Below are 19,951 nucleotides of genomic sequence, written 5' to 3'. Positions count from 1 at the left end.
GAAAATACTCCTTAATACCTCAGTATTAAGTATTATTATGTAAAAATAATGGCACACGTAGGTGTCATTAAACTTTAAATTTAAATGGTCATTTAGCAGAAGTAGATCTTCTGTTCTGTAGGTACAGGTTTGGTAGGTCAGCACAGTAAAGGAAAACATCCCGTCTTTAGCTTGGAAAATAATTTTTATTGTACTTAAACACATATAACGAAGGTACACACAGAACCAGGGCTGGAACAAAACCATGCAGTATGCATTCTGCTCATGGATGTCAGGACATCACCTGAAGGTAACTAGTCAAGAAAAAAGTCTGTCTGTACATTCCTGCTTGTTAGTGCCATTCTTTGAAATTAATAAATATTAAATGAGAACTAAGAGAGATCAATCTTCTTTTCATTTGGGCTTTTGATGCTTCTTGTCAGGTATAACAAAGGACTTCATGCCCATAATCTTTCCTGTCTTTTCCAAACTTCATTGGGTAAGCTAACAGATTTTACTTCTCCGTGTAATGCTTAAGCAAGACGTAGTAAGCCCTATGACAGTGTCTCTGTTTAGTCTGCTATCAATGACTGTCTGTTGAACAGTCATAATTTCTTTTCTATAAGCACATTGTTACTAGGCCTCGATGGTAACTTCTTGACTTGCTTAGAAAAAGAAATCTGAAAGTTGTCTTAGGCTCTTAGGAAGGGCAGTGCTGTGGAAGATACTGGAAGTTGATTACTTTTTAAAATCAGTATCATTAAGTTTGGACGTGTTGGTGGGTATGTTAGTTAACAAAGTAGCCAAGCTAATTTGATTATTTGTTCCCAAAAATTCAGATATGACAAGGGATAAAGCTGATGGATTTCAACCTTTCCAGGGCCATCTTTCCTGCACTACTCACCTTGATACCTCTGCTTCAGAAGTGACTGTATCTGGGTTTACTGCCTGAAAAGAAGAATGAGTGGCAACATAAAAGCTGACAGGCAAAAGTGCTTTCATCTGGGTCCAAAAATTTCCCCAAAGCTAACCGTTTCTGTAGCTGAAGGGTCCATTGAGCTGCCTTTTAAGGAAGGGTTTGAGATAGTACTCCCTTGGTAGCTTTCTACCTGGATCATGGTGTTTTTCTGATATTTTGCCTGCTTTTTCACTTACTCTCGTTTCTCCTGTTGTAGCTCCCGATTTAGGTTGAAAATAACAGAATTTTTACAGAAAACCATAGAATGGCTCAGGTTGGTAGGGACGTTAGAGATCATTTAACTCCAACCCCGCCACAGGCAGGGATGAAAGCACATCTGTGTCATGAAGCACACAGAGGTTGGTTCCTAACGTATTTTACTTGGACTCTTCGAAGACGGTAGAAGCCTGTTCTTACGGCGTGGTTTTATTTTTTATTCTATTTTTCCAGTCAGTGGAGCCAGGCCCTTCCCCTGCTCCCGCCCCGCAGCGGCTACAGCGAGGCCGTCACCCTCAAACCCCTCAGCTACTAGGCATGCCGGGGACGAGGAGGAAGAGGAGGAGGAAAAGGGGGAAGAGGAAGAGGAGGTGGCGGCCCACCCCGGAACCCTGTGCTCTCTGCCGGCGCCGCCGCCCGGAGCTCTGCGGCTGCTGCACGGCGGCGGCTGAGGGCAGCGATCGCCATGGTGCGTGCGTGCGGGCAGGGGGCATGGCGCGGCTCTCCTTTCCTTTCCTTTCATTTCTTTGCCTTTTCTTCCCTTCCCGTCGGGGGAAGCCCGGGAGAAGGGAGCGGCTCGGCCCGCCTTGTGCTCATGCGGGCCTCTCCCGAGGGGCTGGCATTGTGCCCCCCGGCTGCTGCTTCCAGCCCCGACTGCAGAAAGCGAGGAGCAAAACGCGTGCAACTAGCGCACGGTGCCTCTGGAGGCTTCCCTGAGTGTCCAGGGCGATTCAGCTCCCCCCCCGCGATCCCGAACACCCATAAAGTGATGCACTGAGGTCTCCGTTTACTCCTCGCTGCCTCTTACCAGACAGCAGCCAGAGGCACTCCCATGGTCTGCTGGAAAGGACAAAAAAAAACCAAAAAAAACCCTTCTGTTTTGTCGCATAAGTTATGTCTGGCCTTTTCCAGAAATCAAAACAATCAGAAACTTGAGTCAGAAAATTGCTGAGGCACGCAGCAGTAATCTTAGTTTCCTAGCCACAGAGTTCCACAAAGTATGCATTTTGAGGGAAGGCCTTATGCAAAATATGTTGCAGCATTTCCTACATTCCAGTAATTACATTACAGCACGGAATGTGTTTAAATAATTTTGTTGTTGTGTATGTTATTGAGGGGGGGTAAGATCCACCTGTTGGAACTGGTAAAGCACTACTATAAATTAAGGGGTTTGTGAGATAGGGATTCATGAGTTTTTAAGTCCCTGCCATGACACGTGCCCCTATCTTTCCTTTAATGTTTTAGTTTAGTAGCATACAGTATCTTTGATTTCTTTTCAGCCAAAGTTACCGAAAAGCAAAGGCGCGAAGCAAGAGAAAAAAGTTATCCATCCTTACAGCAGAAAAGCTGCGCAGCTTGCAAGGGAAGCACACAAACAGGATAAGAAAGAAAAGTAAGTTTACTGTGCAACCTTATGTACAGACTGAAGGATATTACAGTAGATACTTTTGTTTGTGAGTGCTGGTGAAAGGGGACTGTTATGCTGATACAACCTTAACATCTATTTATTTTAATAAAACAGCCTACCACTACCATGCTATATAGGCCATGTGAACTGACGGACCTATATTCACAAAAATCAGCTTAAGGATGTAGTTCAGCTACTTGTAAATAAGACTTCTTAGAGATACTTTCCAATCTTAATGATTCTGCGATTCTTCTTATCACAGCATTTTGCTTTTTAATAGCCTGAATGGCATCATGCTAGTGACTTTGCATGAAGTTTAGTCACCTTGTTTTACTTCAAGATTTAGTAAGAAACCTGCTTAGGGTCTGGCTTCTTGTACTGAAGTGCTGAGTTCATAGAGAAGAGCCATAAACATCATTTGGTGTCCTTCCTACAGGAGAGAGACTTCTGAATAAGACTAAATAGTTAACTCCTTTTGGTGATTTCCTGCTGTCCCATCTTTTAATTTTCTTTCCCCTATTGCAGAGGGGAAAGACAGGTGGAGAGGACAGGCCTTTGATTTCTGTTCTGTCTCAGCTTGCTGTTTCTAACACATATACCAACCAACTCCTTGAATGCTGATATAGCATGACTGTTTGTTTAGAAATCTATTAAACTGTACTTCAAGCATTTTCTGTCAAAGTATACTGATACTTTGATAGACCACACAAACTGAACCAAAGTATTCACACACTTGAAGGTGTTGCGTTGGGAACTGCTGGTACAGTTGAAGGGTTCCTCAGAGGTTGTGCAGCCCTATCCAGGGCAAACTTGTAAGGTTACTCTGCCTAGGAAGAGGCCCTTCACTAGGGAAAAAAGGACACAGCTGTGTCCTGTAGCTTCAGCAGAGCTGCTGCAGGAAGTTACAAGCAGCACGTGGTGAGGATTGTGCAGATTCCGAGCTTGCAAGAAGCTTTCCCTGCTGCTTTGTGTTGTCTGTGCTTTTCTGACTACTGTTTGTAAATTATTTTTTGTGGTTGTTTTCCTAGTACTAAATTGTCATCCCTTAATTATCTCATTTTGCCTCATAACTGCCACTCAGGGAGCTTAATCACAAAAGGTAACTGATTTATACTTGATTCTTTGTTCTTACATCTGTAATTTTCCAATAAAGAAAAACATGCACAAGAAGACTTAGTGTGTAAAGGAGTGAGGTAGCGGTTATTCATTCAGACAGGGCACACTTAATCAAGACTTTCAGTGATTTGTTTATGTGGGTAGAATTAGACTGATACAGACACCTGTACTGACAAGCTCTTCTTGGAGTGCTATTTTTGTTTCCTCTTACAATAGCAAGAAATGAAAGTAAAAAACTCATGCTGGAATAGTGTTCTTCCATATGACTTGCCCTGTAATTATTTTTTTTTCCACACTAAAGAGTAACTTCGTAAAGTTAGTAGCTTTTTAAAAAGGAAGTTTACATAAAAGAAATGAAGAGTTTCTTACCTGTGTAGGGGACAACAGTCTGTATAAGTAGCATGGTTAGTCAGTCTTTGTATTACTTCCTTCTGAAGCATAGCAAACAGAGCTAGCCATAATAGTAAAACTCTTCTAAATGAAGCAAGTAAGCTACATTTTGGTGTGAGTTCTAGCTTATAGGAGGAGAAAGCACCATTTTATAGGAAGCCGTTAAGTGTTGGCTGCCCAGCAGGCTAATCAAAGGTGTGTGTCAAGCAACCCAATGAAGGAGCAGTTGTTTTATCCCTATTTTTTGTGGGGATCAAATGAAGCCTGATGTCTTAACAGAGAAGCTGGGATTACAATTAGAAGATGTAGATTACTATCATTTTCTTTAGGTTCTGTTTCTTTATAGTTACCTCTTCTTTTTCAAGCTCTCTCACTTTTTCAGGTGTGAGTCCTTTAGGCTGATGGTAGCTGATGTAACCCTTTGTTTCTCATAGGGAAACTGTTCTGCCAAAAGTAGTGTGTCAACCTGGACTATCCAAAGCTTATTGTGAGAGAAAAATATTCTATCCATAAACAAGATCTCTACATCTTGCGGTCCTCGGTCCTATCTGATTAATTATCATTGTTCACTTTGTAGGTCTGTTTTGTTGTGATGTTCTAAACACGATCTGCATTAGAATATAGACAATTGGAGGAAATCAGTTTAACTCAAAAGACATGGCTAATGTTTCTTTATGTTCTTCCCTATTTTCTTTAAAAGTCTTGTTCTAGTTTCTTATAGATCAGTATTACCTGTATTAATCAGCTTGTTAAATCTTACCTTTTTAATGTTTTTATTTTTTAATATTTGGAGTTATGCAGGTGTTAAAAACAGCCTGTTTAGCCACTAACCAGTCTTATCAGTGGAATTACTTAGCTGTGAGTTTCTTTAGAATGTGATAGCGATGGGGTTTGGGTTCAGTTTGCAGACCTCTGAAAATGAATAAATACGTTTCTGATGCTGTAGGCCGAGGAAGACTTTCTACCCTGACGAGGGAAAAGCAGTAGCCTACACCAGTCATTTCTTCTTCACTGCTTTTGGAAATTTCATAAGTGCTGTCTTTTAACAGGAGCTGGTAATATTAAATAAATGCTCTAGCATTGTTTCTTCGAAATTTGAGCCTTAACAGCAAGAAGTTTACTGAAGAATTATTTGCTGGAAAATTATATACTGAAGTTGAAATAGGTCAGTAGGAGATGCTCCCTCATGATCTCTGCGGCATATTCTTTCTTGGTCCCATCTACTATTCTCATCCTTTCTTGAACATGCTTCTTACACTATAGAAATAGATGTGGGCAGGGCCTGGAGCCTGAGGCAGTATTCCTAATATGATCTCAGCAGCCCTCAGTGAAAGGGACAATTTCTCTGTAGAGGCTAATGCACTTCTGTGGCAAAGAAAACATGATTCTTCCATCTTTTTTTCTGAAATAGGGATGAGACACAATCAGTCACTCTAGGAAGTTCATCTGCACAGTCTGTATTATTTTAGTTAAGCTGTGGAATTACTTGCCACAAGGTGCTGCAGTTGAGATTGGGGAAATGTGTGCGATACTTTTTGAACACATGTACACCTTATCTATTGATAAATGTTCAATACAAACGTATCATTTGGGTGTAGGTAGCCCTTGAACAACATGTTACTGGAAGCTCAGTGTCTTTTGTGGAAGTATTGATACATGTTTTCCTTGATTTTTTGTGTTATTTTTCTTCAGTACTTGGCTTGAGACAGGATTCAGGACTAGAGACAATTTAGGCTTCTATTTACTTTTTTACTTTTCTGTATTAAGAAGATATGGAAATAGCTACTATTAACACGCCTGTTCATGTTAAATAGGAAAGGGATTTGCATTTAGCTATGAAATGCACATCTTTTGCCCAAACAAGCTAAATAAAAAAGGAAGGACGTTACCCACAAGGAATTTCAGTAAGACTGTGCAACGCTAGGAAAAAGGCAGGAGAAATTCTATAAGCTGCAGAAATCTGTCATCCAAGTAATCTTCAATGCAAGCATTCTCAATGAAATGTGACAGTAATAATAAGCTTGTTGTCCAGAAACTGCCTGTATTACAAAGGACCAATCTTGACCATAATGAGGGGAGACAGACCAATTGGTTTTAGAAAATTGACTACAATCTTCTGTCACTCTGTTCACTTGAATCACACCTTTCTGTGTGCCTCTTCACAGCTCTCCTCAAGGTCTAATCAGCGCCAAATTCCAGTATATTTCTACCAATTTATTCTTCCTTAATCTACATGTGAATGCTTATTCCTACAGGCAAGTTGTTTGCTCTGTTAAATCATTACAAAGACGTTACGAGCCAGCAATACCTGGCTCACTTGTGTCAGTAGAACATTGCTTTTTCTACACTTTCAGGTAAGTAGAACGTGCTGAAATAGGCCTAGAGCTTCTGCTAGTAATGATGCACCAACACCAACCATATTTTGTTTGTAACTGTTGAAATCTGTCACAGTTTTTGGTAGCCAAAGCTGATCTATTGCAGGATATTTTTCTTCATGTCTAACTCAGGATATACCCTTTCTGTTGTGCATACATTGTAAATTTTTCAGGAGTCTGTCCATTTTCGTTACAGAGATGCCAGTCTAAATAATACCATGCTCTGAGGTACGAGAGCTAAGAAATTTTTACAGTATTTCTTGATCTGGCATGAAGTACTGTTTTCCCTTAGGAATAAGCCGGAGTCTTATATCTGCATGTGGAACTCTATTGTTTGTTTCTCCTTAGCTTTTCTGTTGTCTAACCTTTTAATCTCCCTTGAGCTACTATGATCCTAGTTGTGCTGTTTGCAGCAGTGATACTTTGAGATGTATTCTTGCACATTCTTTATGTGAAACTGAGAAATGTTACCTCTTAGAACTATTTCACTTTTGGTTACAGAAATAAAAAAAAATGAACTGCAAATATGTTGATTTTAAATTTTTATAAAGGTAGTTTCATATGGAAGTATCCTGAAGTGCTTAGCCAGGCTACTAATTGGTGAGTCAGCTAATAAAAATTGGCATGCGTAGGGAGAACTACGAAAGGTATTTAGCAACCTGAAACAAGAAACAAAAGGAAATTTGTTCTGTCAGCCATGACATTTCTTAATAAAGGAGTCGGTCTTCATTCTCAGAGCTGTAAGTGGCATTGTATGGGTGGATATGGCAGGGAAAAAAATACCAAATAAACTGATTTGGCAAAATAGTATTTATTCAATTCTAATATTTAGAGCAGTTGAATACAGTATCTGCGATAAGAAGTGCTAATGGAGAATGAACGTTAACTTTTAAAGTACCTAGTACATCTCAAGAAAACTGCTTATCACCCTTATCAATAATCAGTGGCTAAGCATGATTCGATTATTTTTTTCCTTTTGGTAGAAAATCATTAAGAAGCAACAGCCTGCCTGCCACAAGATTGTATCCCTGCCATTGTCCTCTTTCCCTTGAGTAAAAGATGTTACTCACTGTGTGGAAGGAGATAAGAGGAACTGTCTTTGCCTTAGCTCATTTGATTAGCCTCCCTGCTAATACTGTTGTCTTCTAGCAGTCATTGAGGTCAGGCTCTTATGAAAAGTACAGTGAGGCAATATCTGATCCTATCATCCAATATTTCTCAAACTGAAATAAGTTGTGCACACCTAAAGACTAAAGGAGGTTTTTCTTCCAGAAGATAAGCCTGGTTGTGTGCATCATTGCCTAGATAAATAAATGAGCTAGCAACCATCGTGGGCCCAAATGGCAGCTCTTAGTGTTTTAGAGCATAGATAGATGACAATTTATGATCCTAATCAGGAAGCTTTTCTAGATGGCATTGTAGTTTTCTCTATGGCAACACTTTGCAGATGTGCTTGGCTCGCTTTGTTGCCATGCAAGGTTCACAGCAGGGACTGCGGCTGTGAGGCCCCACTGTGTGGAAATAAAAATCCTTGGCATGGATGCTCTTGCCTGTCACAACTCCACGATCTGTGCTGTAAGCCTTCTGCAGGCTCCCTACCACGTTTTTTATTGATGACGTCTTTTACAGCAGAGTTTTAACGCGGACTTCCAATCTAAATATTTTTCCCTTTATTTTTTATTTTTTTTTTTTTACATCTTCTCATCCGGATATGTCCTTTAATCCATGCAAACTGGTGTCATTTTTAGTTAAACGCTAGGATAATTTAATTAATCAACCAGCTTGTTTTTTTTTTTGGCAGGTTTGATAAAACTCAACCCCGTTGCATGACTTCTATAGATTTTTATATTTAAAAAATCTACATTTTTAAAAATTTACAATTTTTTACATTAAAAATGTAAATACTACATGAAAAATATAATCATTACTTTAATAACGTAGGTTTATGGCCAAGTGACTCAAGTATGTTTGTCTCTTGAAAGCAGGACTTTCTCTTTTGATGTGAACTTTTGCGGCAGGTGATATCTTTTGTCCTCGAGTTAATTCAGTTAACTGTGAAATGTTCATTAAATCCTATAGAGTACAAGGAATTTAATCAATTTAATTAGCTTTGAACTGAGTTGAATTTTTGACAGCATTTGCTCTTTCAAATTATATCCTTTATCATTTTCTTTATTCTTTATCGGTTTTCTTATTAAATAACAGAACCTCCTCTTAATTATATCACAAGTCCTTGGATATATACAGCGAATATGCATGGCTAAGATATTTTTCCAGTGACAAACTTTATACTAATCCCAATCTATTCCTTTCCTTTCTGGAAATAAAATGACATTCAACAACATTCATTGCTCCAGACTGAATCTGAGAGCTGTAGGGCATGAGGCAACAGGAGAACTTGTGTTCTCTAAGAATTTCTTAATAGGACTGGAATTAATCCCAAACTGAATTGTGTACACACATCTCTCAGAATACAGAAGGCTTCAGTATCCCACCAGAAATTGCGGTGGAGTGAAAAACACATTGAGATTAATTTTCTTCATATTTTTAATTTTAAAACTTAATTTCAGCTTCTTAACATATTAAGTTTTACCGCTAAGCACTAACTTTAATAATTAGTTTATTAAATACTAATATGATACTTTTCCTATTATGTTTTATTTGTGAGAATGCACGACAGTGAAGCCTTCTGTTTTTGATTTTCAAACACATGAAATAATACCAGCAGAATATTAGAAATGCTTAACAATACTACTACAGTGCAGATCTTTCATCCTGTTTTTCTATTTCTTTTCTTCCAAGCTACTATTTTAACTTAATAGGTAGACTGGATGAATTTCAGGTGGTAACTACCAAAAAGTAGAAATTTTCAACAAAGCAAAATAAGTTGTATATTGTTCTGAATTTGGCAGATATTTTCCATTTGAAATTTTACCTTGACTTCCATCTTGAGTCCAAAACTATTTTCTGGGGAAGGAAAGTGAAGATAATTTTTATTTACATGGTATTCATTCCTTGCTAACATGTCTGTTTTGCTCTGTTAGGTTGAAGACTGAAAAAGCTTTGCGTTTGAATATTATTGGTGAGCAGAAACGTCTATTACTGAATACACTAGTATTTTTTATCATAAAATTTGTTTTACCAACTTTATAGCTTCTCTACTTGAGGTTTCTTCATCTATAATCTGACTCTGTAATCTTAAAGGGGACTTTGAAGAAGTGCTGAAATACCTGAGATTCTTTGAAGTATTACTTACGGGGTTGAATTCGGGGCTTAGAGCCTAATCCTTAGTGTACACGACAACAGGTCAATATAGAACAAACATCTCTTTTTATACATCTGTACCTGTATTTATTGTACTTGTCTCCATGCTTTTCTTAAACATTTCTAAAAGAAGATTATATATGTAGATTAACAGACACTGTAATAATGTCTGTCAAGTAAATACAAGACTTCAAGACACAACCTGAAATATTTTTCTTTCAAATGATTGACATTCACCTTTTCAATTGAATTATTTAAAAATTGTGGTAACTGGAACTCTTGTTCAGCCACTCTTTTGTTGTTGTTGTTTTTTTCTTTGGGCATTAATAACTTGGCATCTTAAGCAATTGATCCAATTGATATTTTAGATGCTAGTTTCCAGTAATTCACAGTGAAGTATTAAAACTTCTTTCCAAAAGGAACATAATGTTTCTATTATAGATACCTTCATACCCGGTATACACATGATCAGTGAGCCAAATTTCCATTCAAAATCTTGAATAATTGAGGTTTATTTAAGAAACTTTGAGGAACTTTAATCTTTGCTGGTGATACCATGGTAATATAATCATTAATGGTCACTTTTTTTTTTCCAGGAGAAAAGCTGCAATGGTTTCAAAGTCACCTTGACCCCAATAAAACTGATTACACAAAGAAGGAAGCTTGTGAACTAATTGAAGAGTAAGTCTGCAGTTAAAATGGGACTGAAAAGCTTGATTTGTCTTTTAAAATAATGTTCTTAAATAAGATCTATATAGTGATGTTGACTCAGAGGACTTACTTGTTATGTTACTATTAGTAATATCAAGTAGTTGATTTTGTTAAAACAGGACAGTTACATATTAAAAGATATATATATATATATATTTACAATAGAATCATTGAAGTAACCCTTGCATTTTTATTTAACTGTCTATCTTCTATTGTATTGTGTGGAGGATTAATTATTTGGAGAAGTGTAATTGCCTGAATTTGCTAGTTGGGTTGTTCAGTGAAACAGTGCACAAAGTCTGTTCTATTCCTTACACCTTTTTTCTTTAATTTTCTTTGGTGAGAAGATTAAGTAATATTCAGGTGGGCAGATTTTTAGGGCAGGAAATATCACAATTGGATTTGGGTAAGAAAGAACTTAGTTCTGTGCTGCTGGGTATATGTACCTGTGGCCTGTCACGAGTTTTTGCCTTCAAGTGTAAGGATATAATATTTAAGTATTCTTAAAAATTTGCATTATGTCCATTTTCTTTCAGAAGCTCTGAAATACTTCTTTCACAATTCATGAAATCTGTAAGCTGCTAGCCAACACTAGTGATACTGCAAAGGCAGTAACAACTTACTCTGTGGATCCAGTTTGGATGATTATACAATGATGTATATGACATGGATGATGTCACCATGATGTATAAGACAGAAGAACCACAAAACCCATTAATGGGATGGTGAAATTCAGCTCTTAAAATTTAGCAAAACTTAAACCTAACACTGAGAACTCATGATAGCATGGAAGTTTTATCTAAAGTAGTTTGAACAAAAAAACAAAAAATGTTCTGTAAGCAGCGGATGATTCAAATGTATTTCTAAACGGGGCTTTTACTTTGACGATGAGAGTGATGTTTCTTAGATTTGAACTGTATCTGACTAATTTAGAAAATATAATTTGTAAAACAACTTCTTAGATTGTCAAAATAATTGTGTTGTGCAAAAATTTTGCATGAATACATGTAGCATAAGTGCATCTTATTTCTTTCAGATACATAGGCCGATTCAGTGATGAATTGGAGCAGATTGAATTACGAAACAGTATTAAAGGTAGACAGGGAAGACAGCATGGTTCACGGGAAACTGTCATCAAGCAGACCATGGAACGAGAAAGACAGCTCTATGAAGGCTATGGGATAGGTATGTAAAAGCATTAGAAATAACCATGTGGTCATACCTTCTCCTCCTGCTCACGAGGCTAGAACCTAAGTGAAATTTTTAGGCATGATGTTTATTATTCAATTCTCAAAAGAACTCACTAACAGCTAGTTTGTTATGGAGTTTGTTGCTGATGAGTACTTCCAAAGTTTGAATATTTCATTCTATTATTTCTAAGTCTTTCTATTAAAATTGAGGGAATCCGGGAAGAAATGCTGGACTATTATGACACATCTAATCTACAGGCTCTATTCCACAGGCACAAATGATAATCCACAAAGAGGAAAAACACATTTTTACTTTTGCTCTCAGGTAGAGGAGTTTTGCTTTCTTTGACTCATGGGAGGTGTTGGAGGGAATATATGTGAAGGCCCTAATACTTAACCTCTTAATAATCAAACTCACAAAAATTCTGAAGATTTCAAATTAAGCGTTACAGATGAGAGCTCAGCTGAAAGCACTTTGAGTTTTTAAAACATTTACCTTGGCCATCATCACAAGTTTGAATAAAATCATAATGCCAGTTTTTCTTGTTGGCTTTTTTGTTACCATTTATCTTTCTGTGGCAGTGGAGTGTCTAGTGAAATCTTCCAGGATCAACTGAGAAGCAGTCATGTGAAAATCACAACACAGGCATTAGAGCTGAAGATTTTCTCTTCAAGTGCATAGAGTCTCCCATAAGAAGAAACAAACTCTTTATGAAAGTATTTTGTCTTCTGGGAGGTAGCACACAGATGCAAGCTACTTGAGAGAGAGACATAAGTCTGAGAATGAGATAGCTGGAAGGGAAGCATCAGTAAGCTGGTGAAATCAGTAAGCTGGTGAAATCAGTAAGCTGGAGAGTGTACAGAGGAGGGCTATGAAGATGGTGAAAGGCCTGGAGGGGAAGACGTACGAGGAACGGCTGAGGTCACTGGGCCTGTTCAGCCTGGAGAAGAGGAGGCTGAGGGGAGACCTCATCACAGTCTACAACTTCCTCGTAAGGGGGTGTCGAGAGGCAGGAGACCTTTTCTCCATTAACACCAGTGACAGGACCCGCGGGAACGGGGTTAAGCTGAGGCAGGGGAAATTTAGGCTCGACATCAGGAGGGGGTTCTTCACAGAGAGGGTGGTTGCACACTGGAACAGGCTCCCCAGGGAAGTGGTCACTGCACCGAGCCTGTCTGAATTTAAGAAGAGATTGGACTGTGCACTTAGTCACATGGTCTGAACTTTTGGGTAGACCTGTGCGGTATCAAGAGTTGGACTTGATGATCCTTAAGGGTCCCTTCCAACTCAGGATATTCTATGATTCTATGATTCTATGAAATAAGAAAAAAGGGACGATAATTGTACAAAAACCAAAGACTTGAAAAAAGTGAAGTACAAAACAGTACTGAAATTTATGATTTGCATTTTTCTTTCACAAATAGGCATGTTGGAGTCAAATGATGGACTTGGCTTTAATGCTAAAGTATTATTCAAAGGTAGTCAGTCTGGCTAATGGTTAAAGTGAGTCATGGAAGAAATGAAAAATCAACAATGATCAGATACAAAGGAGAGCAAGGTTTGGGCTGCATGTCATATTCCCCTTGATTGTATTTTACCAATTAAAAACAAGTAGTTATAAAAATTTTGCAACTGCTACTTGTTACTTTCACATCTTGCAATTGCAGAGGAATTCAGAAATATCTGTATGACTTCACGTGTAACAAATCTATTTTTGTTCACTTAGAAGGGGGAAAAAGTCATAGGAAAGTAGATCCTATGAATGTCATCAAAAGGCTCAGTTGTAGAAAATTTCCTTTCTGGTATTGCTTTTAAATTTTAGTTCTTTTTTTTCCCCTGTATTGCTTTGTGGAAAGCTGACAAAAAATGAGTAGGACTAGATAGAAAGATGTCAAACGCACAAGCACAACATAAAAATAAAGAATCCAGAAATATTGTAAGCAAAATTGGAGGTTATTATAGCATTAGTAAGTAAAGCATTCAGAGAGCATGGTGCAACTTCACATATTAAATACGCTCTCAAATCATTCATTATTTGTTATCACAGCTGCTGCAGGTTTTGCTCTCTGTCTAGGACAGTATTCATTCACAGAAAATAGTTGCTGCTAAATACTGTAATTAGAGATCGGAGATAAATGGAAATCAGCTGGAAACTGCTTTTATGCTCTACATCATTATCACTGGAAGCTGTAGTGAAGCTTTGATAACTGACATAGTAGCTGTTCCTCCTTCCCCTCCATTGCTGAATTCAGTTATTTCTTGTAGGCATATGCATTTGTGGTGAACAAACTACATGATATGAATTGCTTAGAATTAAGGAATTATAAGAAATTCTCTTATAATTCAATGCTGAATTTCATATTGCATATCAGGTATATGCAAATGAAAAAAAATTATTTTTAGTGTGTTTACGGAAGTGGTAGATATCCAAAAGCACATCAAATTTTACTCTTAAAAAAATAGTACCTATACAGGGAACATTCAGTCAGAGGTTGTTGACTTTTGTTAGCAGTTACTTGTCACCCCCTTGCCCCTTAAATATATCTAAGTTAATTTTACTGCTTTCTACCTGACGTATCGTCATTTGTGTGAGTGTATTTTAATCTGGTCTTTCGTGTTTATCGGAAAGCTATTGAAAGGAAATCCTAGATTTTGACAGGATATTTTGACAGAATTTAGAGTTAGTGTGGTTTTAGTTGAAAAACATCATAATTATATCATCTGAACATCATACATTTTTGATAATTTGCCTTTATTTGCCTAGCATGTTCTTACAGAAGTGGAAGGTAAATTTTCTGGGGGGGAAGAAGAGCCTTTAAAGTTAAATGCACCACTTTTATTAGTTAGTTTTTGAAATTTCAGGATATAGGGAAATTGATTTTAATTTAAATGAAAGTTTTATCACTTGCATGTATTTGCTAGTATAACTACAGCACTGATAGCTGTTGCCTTCTGTAACAATCATGATTGTGTACCTGAATGGTTCTTCATTTAAAGAAGATGTATGTCTACAAAACATCTACAGTTTGACATCCTTTTCCCTTCGTAACTTCAGACTGCAATAGCACCTTTTGACCCAACTTGGGTGTTTTCTCCTTATGATAGTTCTAATGAATATGACATGAATATTCCATATGTTGTGCCAGGAGCAGCGCCACTTCAGTTCTTGTGAGATTTAGGTAAATTTCTTCTGCAAGTCTTTGCTTTAGGAGAGAGAAGTGGTTACTGCTGTGAAGAATTATGATGTTTTTATGAACAGCATACTTCTGAAAAGAAACAGAATGATAAAAGCCATGACCCTGGTGCATGCTATGGAGATGCATCAGTAAAACAAGTGTTATTAATCTGACAATACGGTGCTACTGCAGCTTTCCATCGTAATGAATAAAGTCAGTTACTGTGCACTAACTAATTATTTCTACACACAAAACAGTGGGACAAGAGTTCCTAGTTCAGTTCCTAATCTGGCAGTTCTGTGGTGTGCATTGTATAACATGCTGCAAACATATGCGTAAGCACAACCTAAAACGTGCCGCTGCCAAAACAGTAAAGATGAATTCAGTGCAGCGTTACCCCTTGGGAGTACTTGCTTTGTCTTGACGCTGCGGTGAGCCCTGGATGATAGGCAAGAAAAAACTCACAGAATATTGTTTGGAAAAAGTCCTACAGAACTTCACAAAAGCAATTAGCTTTCCAAGATGGTTTTTCAACGACAACAAGCAGCAATTGAAAGGGCTTTGCGAGTCTTGTCATGTAGCCTTAGTTTGTCTGAGAATAGCTCAGACCAGCATGTCAGTGTTGTGACACAGGGAACAAACGTAAGCCTCAGCACATCTCCGAGGCACTTGGCCCAAACTGGCACAGTGCTGCTCCTGCCACACTCACTGCTCGCATCACCAAGATCCTAGAAAAAAGCTGAGTAGGCAGAGCTCCACATGAAACGGCTGAGAGAAGGGGGTGACTCCTCTCCTGTGGAGGCCAGGGCATTTCAGCATTTGGCATTTTGCTGCCGAGAGTGCAATTCAAGGGACTGCGGAGGAAGCATGAGGAACTGTGGGTTTGTTTCAGTGCTTGGTTAGGACAGAAGGGCCTCAGGCAGCATTAGCATTTACCAGAACCGAGGAATCAGCAGACTAAAAAAAGGATTACGTAAATGTTCTTTGCCTTGCTCAGCTGTGAGCAGTTGTACTGCACTTGTTTACCAAAAAGCAGGCTGCAGAAGTCCAATTGGTATCAAGATCAAGTGCATTTATTGTCAGTCCTCAACTGGTACCTTTGTAACCCAATGTAAAGGGAAGAAACATTTTTCTGAATTGTAAAGACTATCTGGCCACAAAGATAAGTGATAGGTGTTATCATCCTACATTCTGTAATAGCAAAATCATCTATAATCCTGCATTGGTAACATCATCTGATTTATTACTGTAAGGCTCAAGAAAATTGATAGATGAAAAAAAGCAGGACTGCATGTTCCAGGCTTGCTCAAGGACAGCATAAGAAGTACCTGAAATGTTATAGTTTTAAGAGCTAAAATAGTAAAGTGGATTTAATGTTAAAGAGGTAGCAAGCAGCCTTTCTTCTTGACCTGCTTTTACCTGCTGGCTGTGAAGTCTGTACAGAACAAAATACTGTCTACGAACAGTCTATTTTATGCTCTATGATGTATTTTATATTGTGCAAAAATTTCAAGACTCCAAAGGCGTGGATCTCTATAAATTAGTGTCAATGTTAAGCTCAGGACACATGCAGTATTTTGGGATTGACCAAGAAAAGAATGGCACTGAATCCAGTCAAAGTAGCTTAGCTATCATAGGTAAGATTCTGCATGAGGTTAGAAACTACAGCTCTAGTAAGAACATTTTGGTTACTCCAGGAAGAAAAGAAGTCTGTCCCATAGGTCACTGTACAAGCTGTTTGCCTTCCTTTTTCACTACCAAAGTGAAAGATCTGTAGTGAGCATATGTCAGTTATTTCTCTCAAGCTAGGTCTGGGGAAGACATTATGTCATTATGAAATCTTTCAGTCTTTGGAACTATTCTTGTTCATTTATCTTCTACTTAGAGGAACATCAGTGCATGAGAGGAGACAGGTACCAACATTCTCTGTAAATATTACATTGCATTTACTGCAGTATTTATCAGTCATTTCAGCAACCAGAGCAAGCATCCCAGCAGCAAGAGTGGCTTCTGGAACAGGTATTTAACAATGCAAACTATAATTGCATTGCAGTGAGGTTAATTGCCATGGAGTAGTCATTCTTTGCTTTTACACTCTCTTGATCCAGGTGGAAGTCAGTAGTAGTATATTCCAAAATCCAAAAACATGTTCTCTTCAAACACCCGAGAACCTAACTGTACTCTTCCCAGTGTTTATATTTTATATACACATACATATTCTTGTACATGGTAAATTTTCAAAAGTGTGTTGAAGTATTTCTTAGATTTTCTTACTTGAATTTACTTTCCTAAGTCTGCTACTGATCTATCTTGCATGTAGTGGTGGCTTAAGTGCTTTGAAGTTGTTCTCCTTAAACATTTCATTTCCTAAGCACTTAATACTAACTAATTAATAGTGTTTCTTGTATATTTAGGTCAGTTATGAAAGTAATCTTTTTTATTGTGTCTTGTATCTGTGTATTTATAGTAAGTGAATGCAAAGTAGAATTCTTATTATGCAGGTGAGGGAATGTCTCTAAAAAACTATCATAAGCAGACCTTGATACTGGTTGAGGAGGCTAGTTATGCTTTTAAAATAAATATATTAATTGTTTTTCTGATTTCTTCACTGGACTTTTTTTTTTGAAAGGTAATCTTTTAAGTGCTTACATTTCTAGCTATTTTTCAGATGTGTCAGTTTAGAGAAGGTAAAGCACCTTCTTTTTATTATTTGTCAGGACAGGGTTCTCAATAGCTGGTATGTTTGAATTCTGGAACAGTTCATAAGTATTTCACTTCCTTCACTTCAGCAGTGAGAGGTCTTTGTGTTTATGTATTGTTCTAGTAACTTTCTAGCATGAGTCCTTATTGTCTTTTCTTGGTTTTACAGTGTCTGAAATAATATGTTCAGCCCTTTAGTTCACATTTCTTTCTTTGAAAAGAGACTCACTTGAATCATGTAACACATCTAATAGTATTTAATTTCATTCCCATTAGAAATCCCAGACATTGTGAACAGCAAGCACCTTAAATTTTTCAGGTAAGGTCCTTTTATTCTCACTACTAATTAATCTGTTTATGCAAAACACTGTTTCTGAATTTGAAATGTTGTATTGTCTTTTCTTTAAAAAGGATTTATGCAAAATTGCTAAACATTTGTCTTGTTTGAAAAAGACTAGGTATGGTGCTGCTAACTCAGCAATTTGTAGCTGTTACAGGTGACAGTTAATCAGTAAGACATTGGGAGTGTTAGAAAGCTGCAACAGTCAGAGTTCCATTTCTGCATCTGAAGTATTTTTTTTTGATATTCTTAGAGAATGTTTTTTTGTTACCTGAGCTGTCCACCAATTTACATTAAAAGAATTAACATTCACTGTTAGTTTCTGAGGATCAAGACATGGATTTATAGATAAATGGAAATACAGTGGAATAGTTTTCTTACCTGAAATGAAATTTCAGATGGTAATTGCAGTCATATAGTGTCATGACCTAAATTATTTATAGTCAGAACTTAACCATTAAGTAAGCTAAAACAGCACTAAGTTGTTAGTCTTGTTTTCTAAGATACAAGATGCACATGTAGGTGGACTAAGGTCTGCGGCAGTGTTTTTGTATATGTACTAGTTGAAAGTCATAAGAGAATTGATGACATCCACTTAAGGCTCTGGGAGCTGTAGAACTTGCTGCTAACTCATCTGGGCTAGCAAGCCAGTATGCCTTGGGAAGAGGTTGAAGAAACACTTCGGTGTGTCTTGCTCTTGCTGACAGCTCTATCAAACAAGATACTTGGGGGGAAGCCCCCAAAACTTAGGGATTTTAAGTGTTGCAAGGAGTGATACAGCACCATCTCCTAGGGGTGGTGTGCAGCCAGAAGTCATAGTCCCAGGATGATCGAATATTGCTGGAGATTTCAAAGGGACCTCTGGCTGCCATGTTTTTATATGCACAATTGATTTCATGCACTGGGATATCTGATGGAGGTGTTACTGTTTTATTGCCTTGGTAGAACCAAGAGTAGCATGTCTAGCTTATAATTGGCACATACTATCTTTGCAGTTGAGAAAAATTATCCATGAAGTACACTATCATCAAACAGCCATTTTATCAGTTGAATACAGGATTCGACATGGGATATTTAAGTGAACCCTTCCTTCTTTATGCAGCCTTTTGAAGTAACGTACTTATCACGTGAATTATTGTTTAGTAACATTTTTTGTCTCCTTGAAGCCAGTTACAGAATCACAGAATGGTTTGGGTTGGAAGAGACCTTAAAGATGACCTAGGTCCAACCCCCCTGCCATGGGCAGGGACACCTCCCACTAGACCAAATTGCCTGAAGTCATACAAGATGTTAACAATTACCATAAATTGTAATGAAGTACTTGATGTACATGTGATATTAGCTCTGCAAGTTGAGCAGCCAAATGAAAGAAAATCTTCTGAAATGCTTTTCCAGAGAAGCTGGTGAGTTTAGTGTGTCTAACCTAGAAGCAGTTGGTCTCAAGTAACTGAGAATACAAATAGTCCGTGGGGATAAAGTGAAACAGGTTTGTTGGTGGTTTTTCAGACTATCAAATGTGAAAGTACTTAGTTCTTCACAGACAAATCGCAGCTACTGTAGCATCCAAGATCAGGTGAAAATGCAGACACTCATTCATACTGCAGTTGGACTGATAGTACACATTAGAAAAACAGCATCACTTGAGTTAGCATCTCCTGAGAAAAGGTGAACTAACTCTGCTACTTTTTCCTGCTATTCCTATCCATAAGTGTTTTTCTGTGACTTTTTCTTTCAGGGAATGGGATGGTGATCTGAAGAAATTGCCAAACATCAAAATGAGAAAGCTGTCAGCTAGGGATGCTGTCTGTAGTCACACTGAGGTGGCAGATGGAGAAAATGAAGAAGAATTGAGTAAAGCAGAAGACACAGCCTCATGAACCCCAGCTGATTCAAGGGTTGAAGCAGCTGAAGGGAACTGTAAGAAACCTACTTTAATCAGCACTGGAAACAAGAATAAAGCTAGTGTTTCTAATTACATTTGCAGTCTTTGCTAATTGCATTTTTGATAAACTCACTGTGTACTTACACTAGAGAGCAAACATTCAGCAGCAGTATATTATTCAATTACAGCTTTCATAGCTAAATAAAATTCAGTATTTTAATTGTGTCCTTACCTCTCATACTGTA

General features: G+C 37.8%; 2 protein-coding genes across 7 annotated transcripts in view; one reads left to right on the top strand and one right to left on the bottom strand.

Moving 5' to 3' along the window:
• LOC308195032 (uncharacterized protein) overlaps positions 1-9,475 on the bottom strand; it is a 31,737-nt gene extending 22,262 nt beyond the window's left edge. For all 5 annotated transcript variants that reach the window (XR_013951148.1, XR_013951149.1, XM_080591806.1 and 2 more), the window contains exon 1: positions 4,047-9,475. Coding sequence is in view for 3 of the 5 variants with exons in the window: in XM_080591806.1 (XP_080447932.1) it covers positions 4,047-4,080 (34 nt within the window). In the remaining 2 variants the exon portion in view is untranslated. The remainder of the gene's footprint in view (positions 1-4,046) is intronic.
• TMA16 (translation machinery associated 16 homolog) lies at positions 1,477-19,799 on the top strand. 2 transcript variants are annotated; one of them, XR_013951147.1, is made up of 8 exons: positions 1,477-1,622; positions 2,434-2,546; positions 9,487-9,524; positions 10,303-10,387; positions 11,454-11,602; positions 13,033-13,166; positions 17,761-17,803; positions 19,560-19,655. XR_013951147.1 is itself a non-coding variant. In XM_080591804.1 (7 exons), exons 1-7 carry the CDS (start codon positions 1,620-1,622, stop codon positions 19,699-19,701), a joined length of 573 nt encoding a protein of 190 aa, XP_080447930.1. In that variant the 5' UTR covers positions 1,485-1,619; the 3' UTR covers positions 19,702-19,799. The 2 variants fall into 2 exon arrangements, 1 of the variants encoding a protein (XP_080447930.1); XM_080591804.1 differs by lacking the exon at positions 13,033-13,166 and having other exon boundaries at positions 1,485-1,622; positions 19,560-19,799.
• The last annotated feature ends 152 nt before the right edge of the window (positions 19,800-19,951 follow it).

This window comes from Anser brachyrhynchus (assembly GCF_964034855.1).
Source record: "Anser brachyrhynchus genome assembly, chromosome: 4".
Taxonomy (NCBI): domain Eukaryota; kingdom Metazoa; phylum Chordata; class Aves; order Anseriformes; family Anatidae; genus Anser; species Anser brachyrhynchus.
Note: the sequence above shows the minus strand (reverse complement) of the source record. Positions and strands in the feature narration are given on the sequence as shown.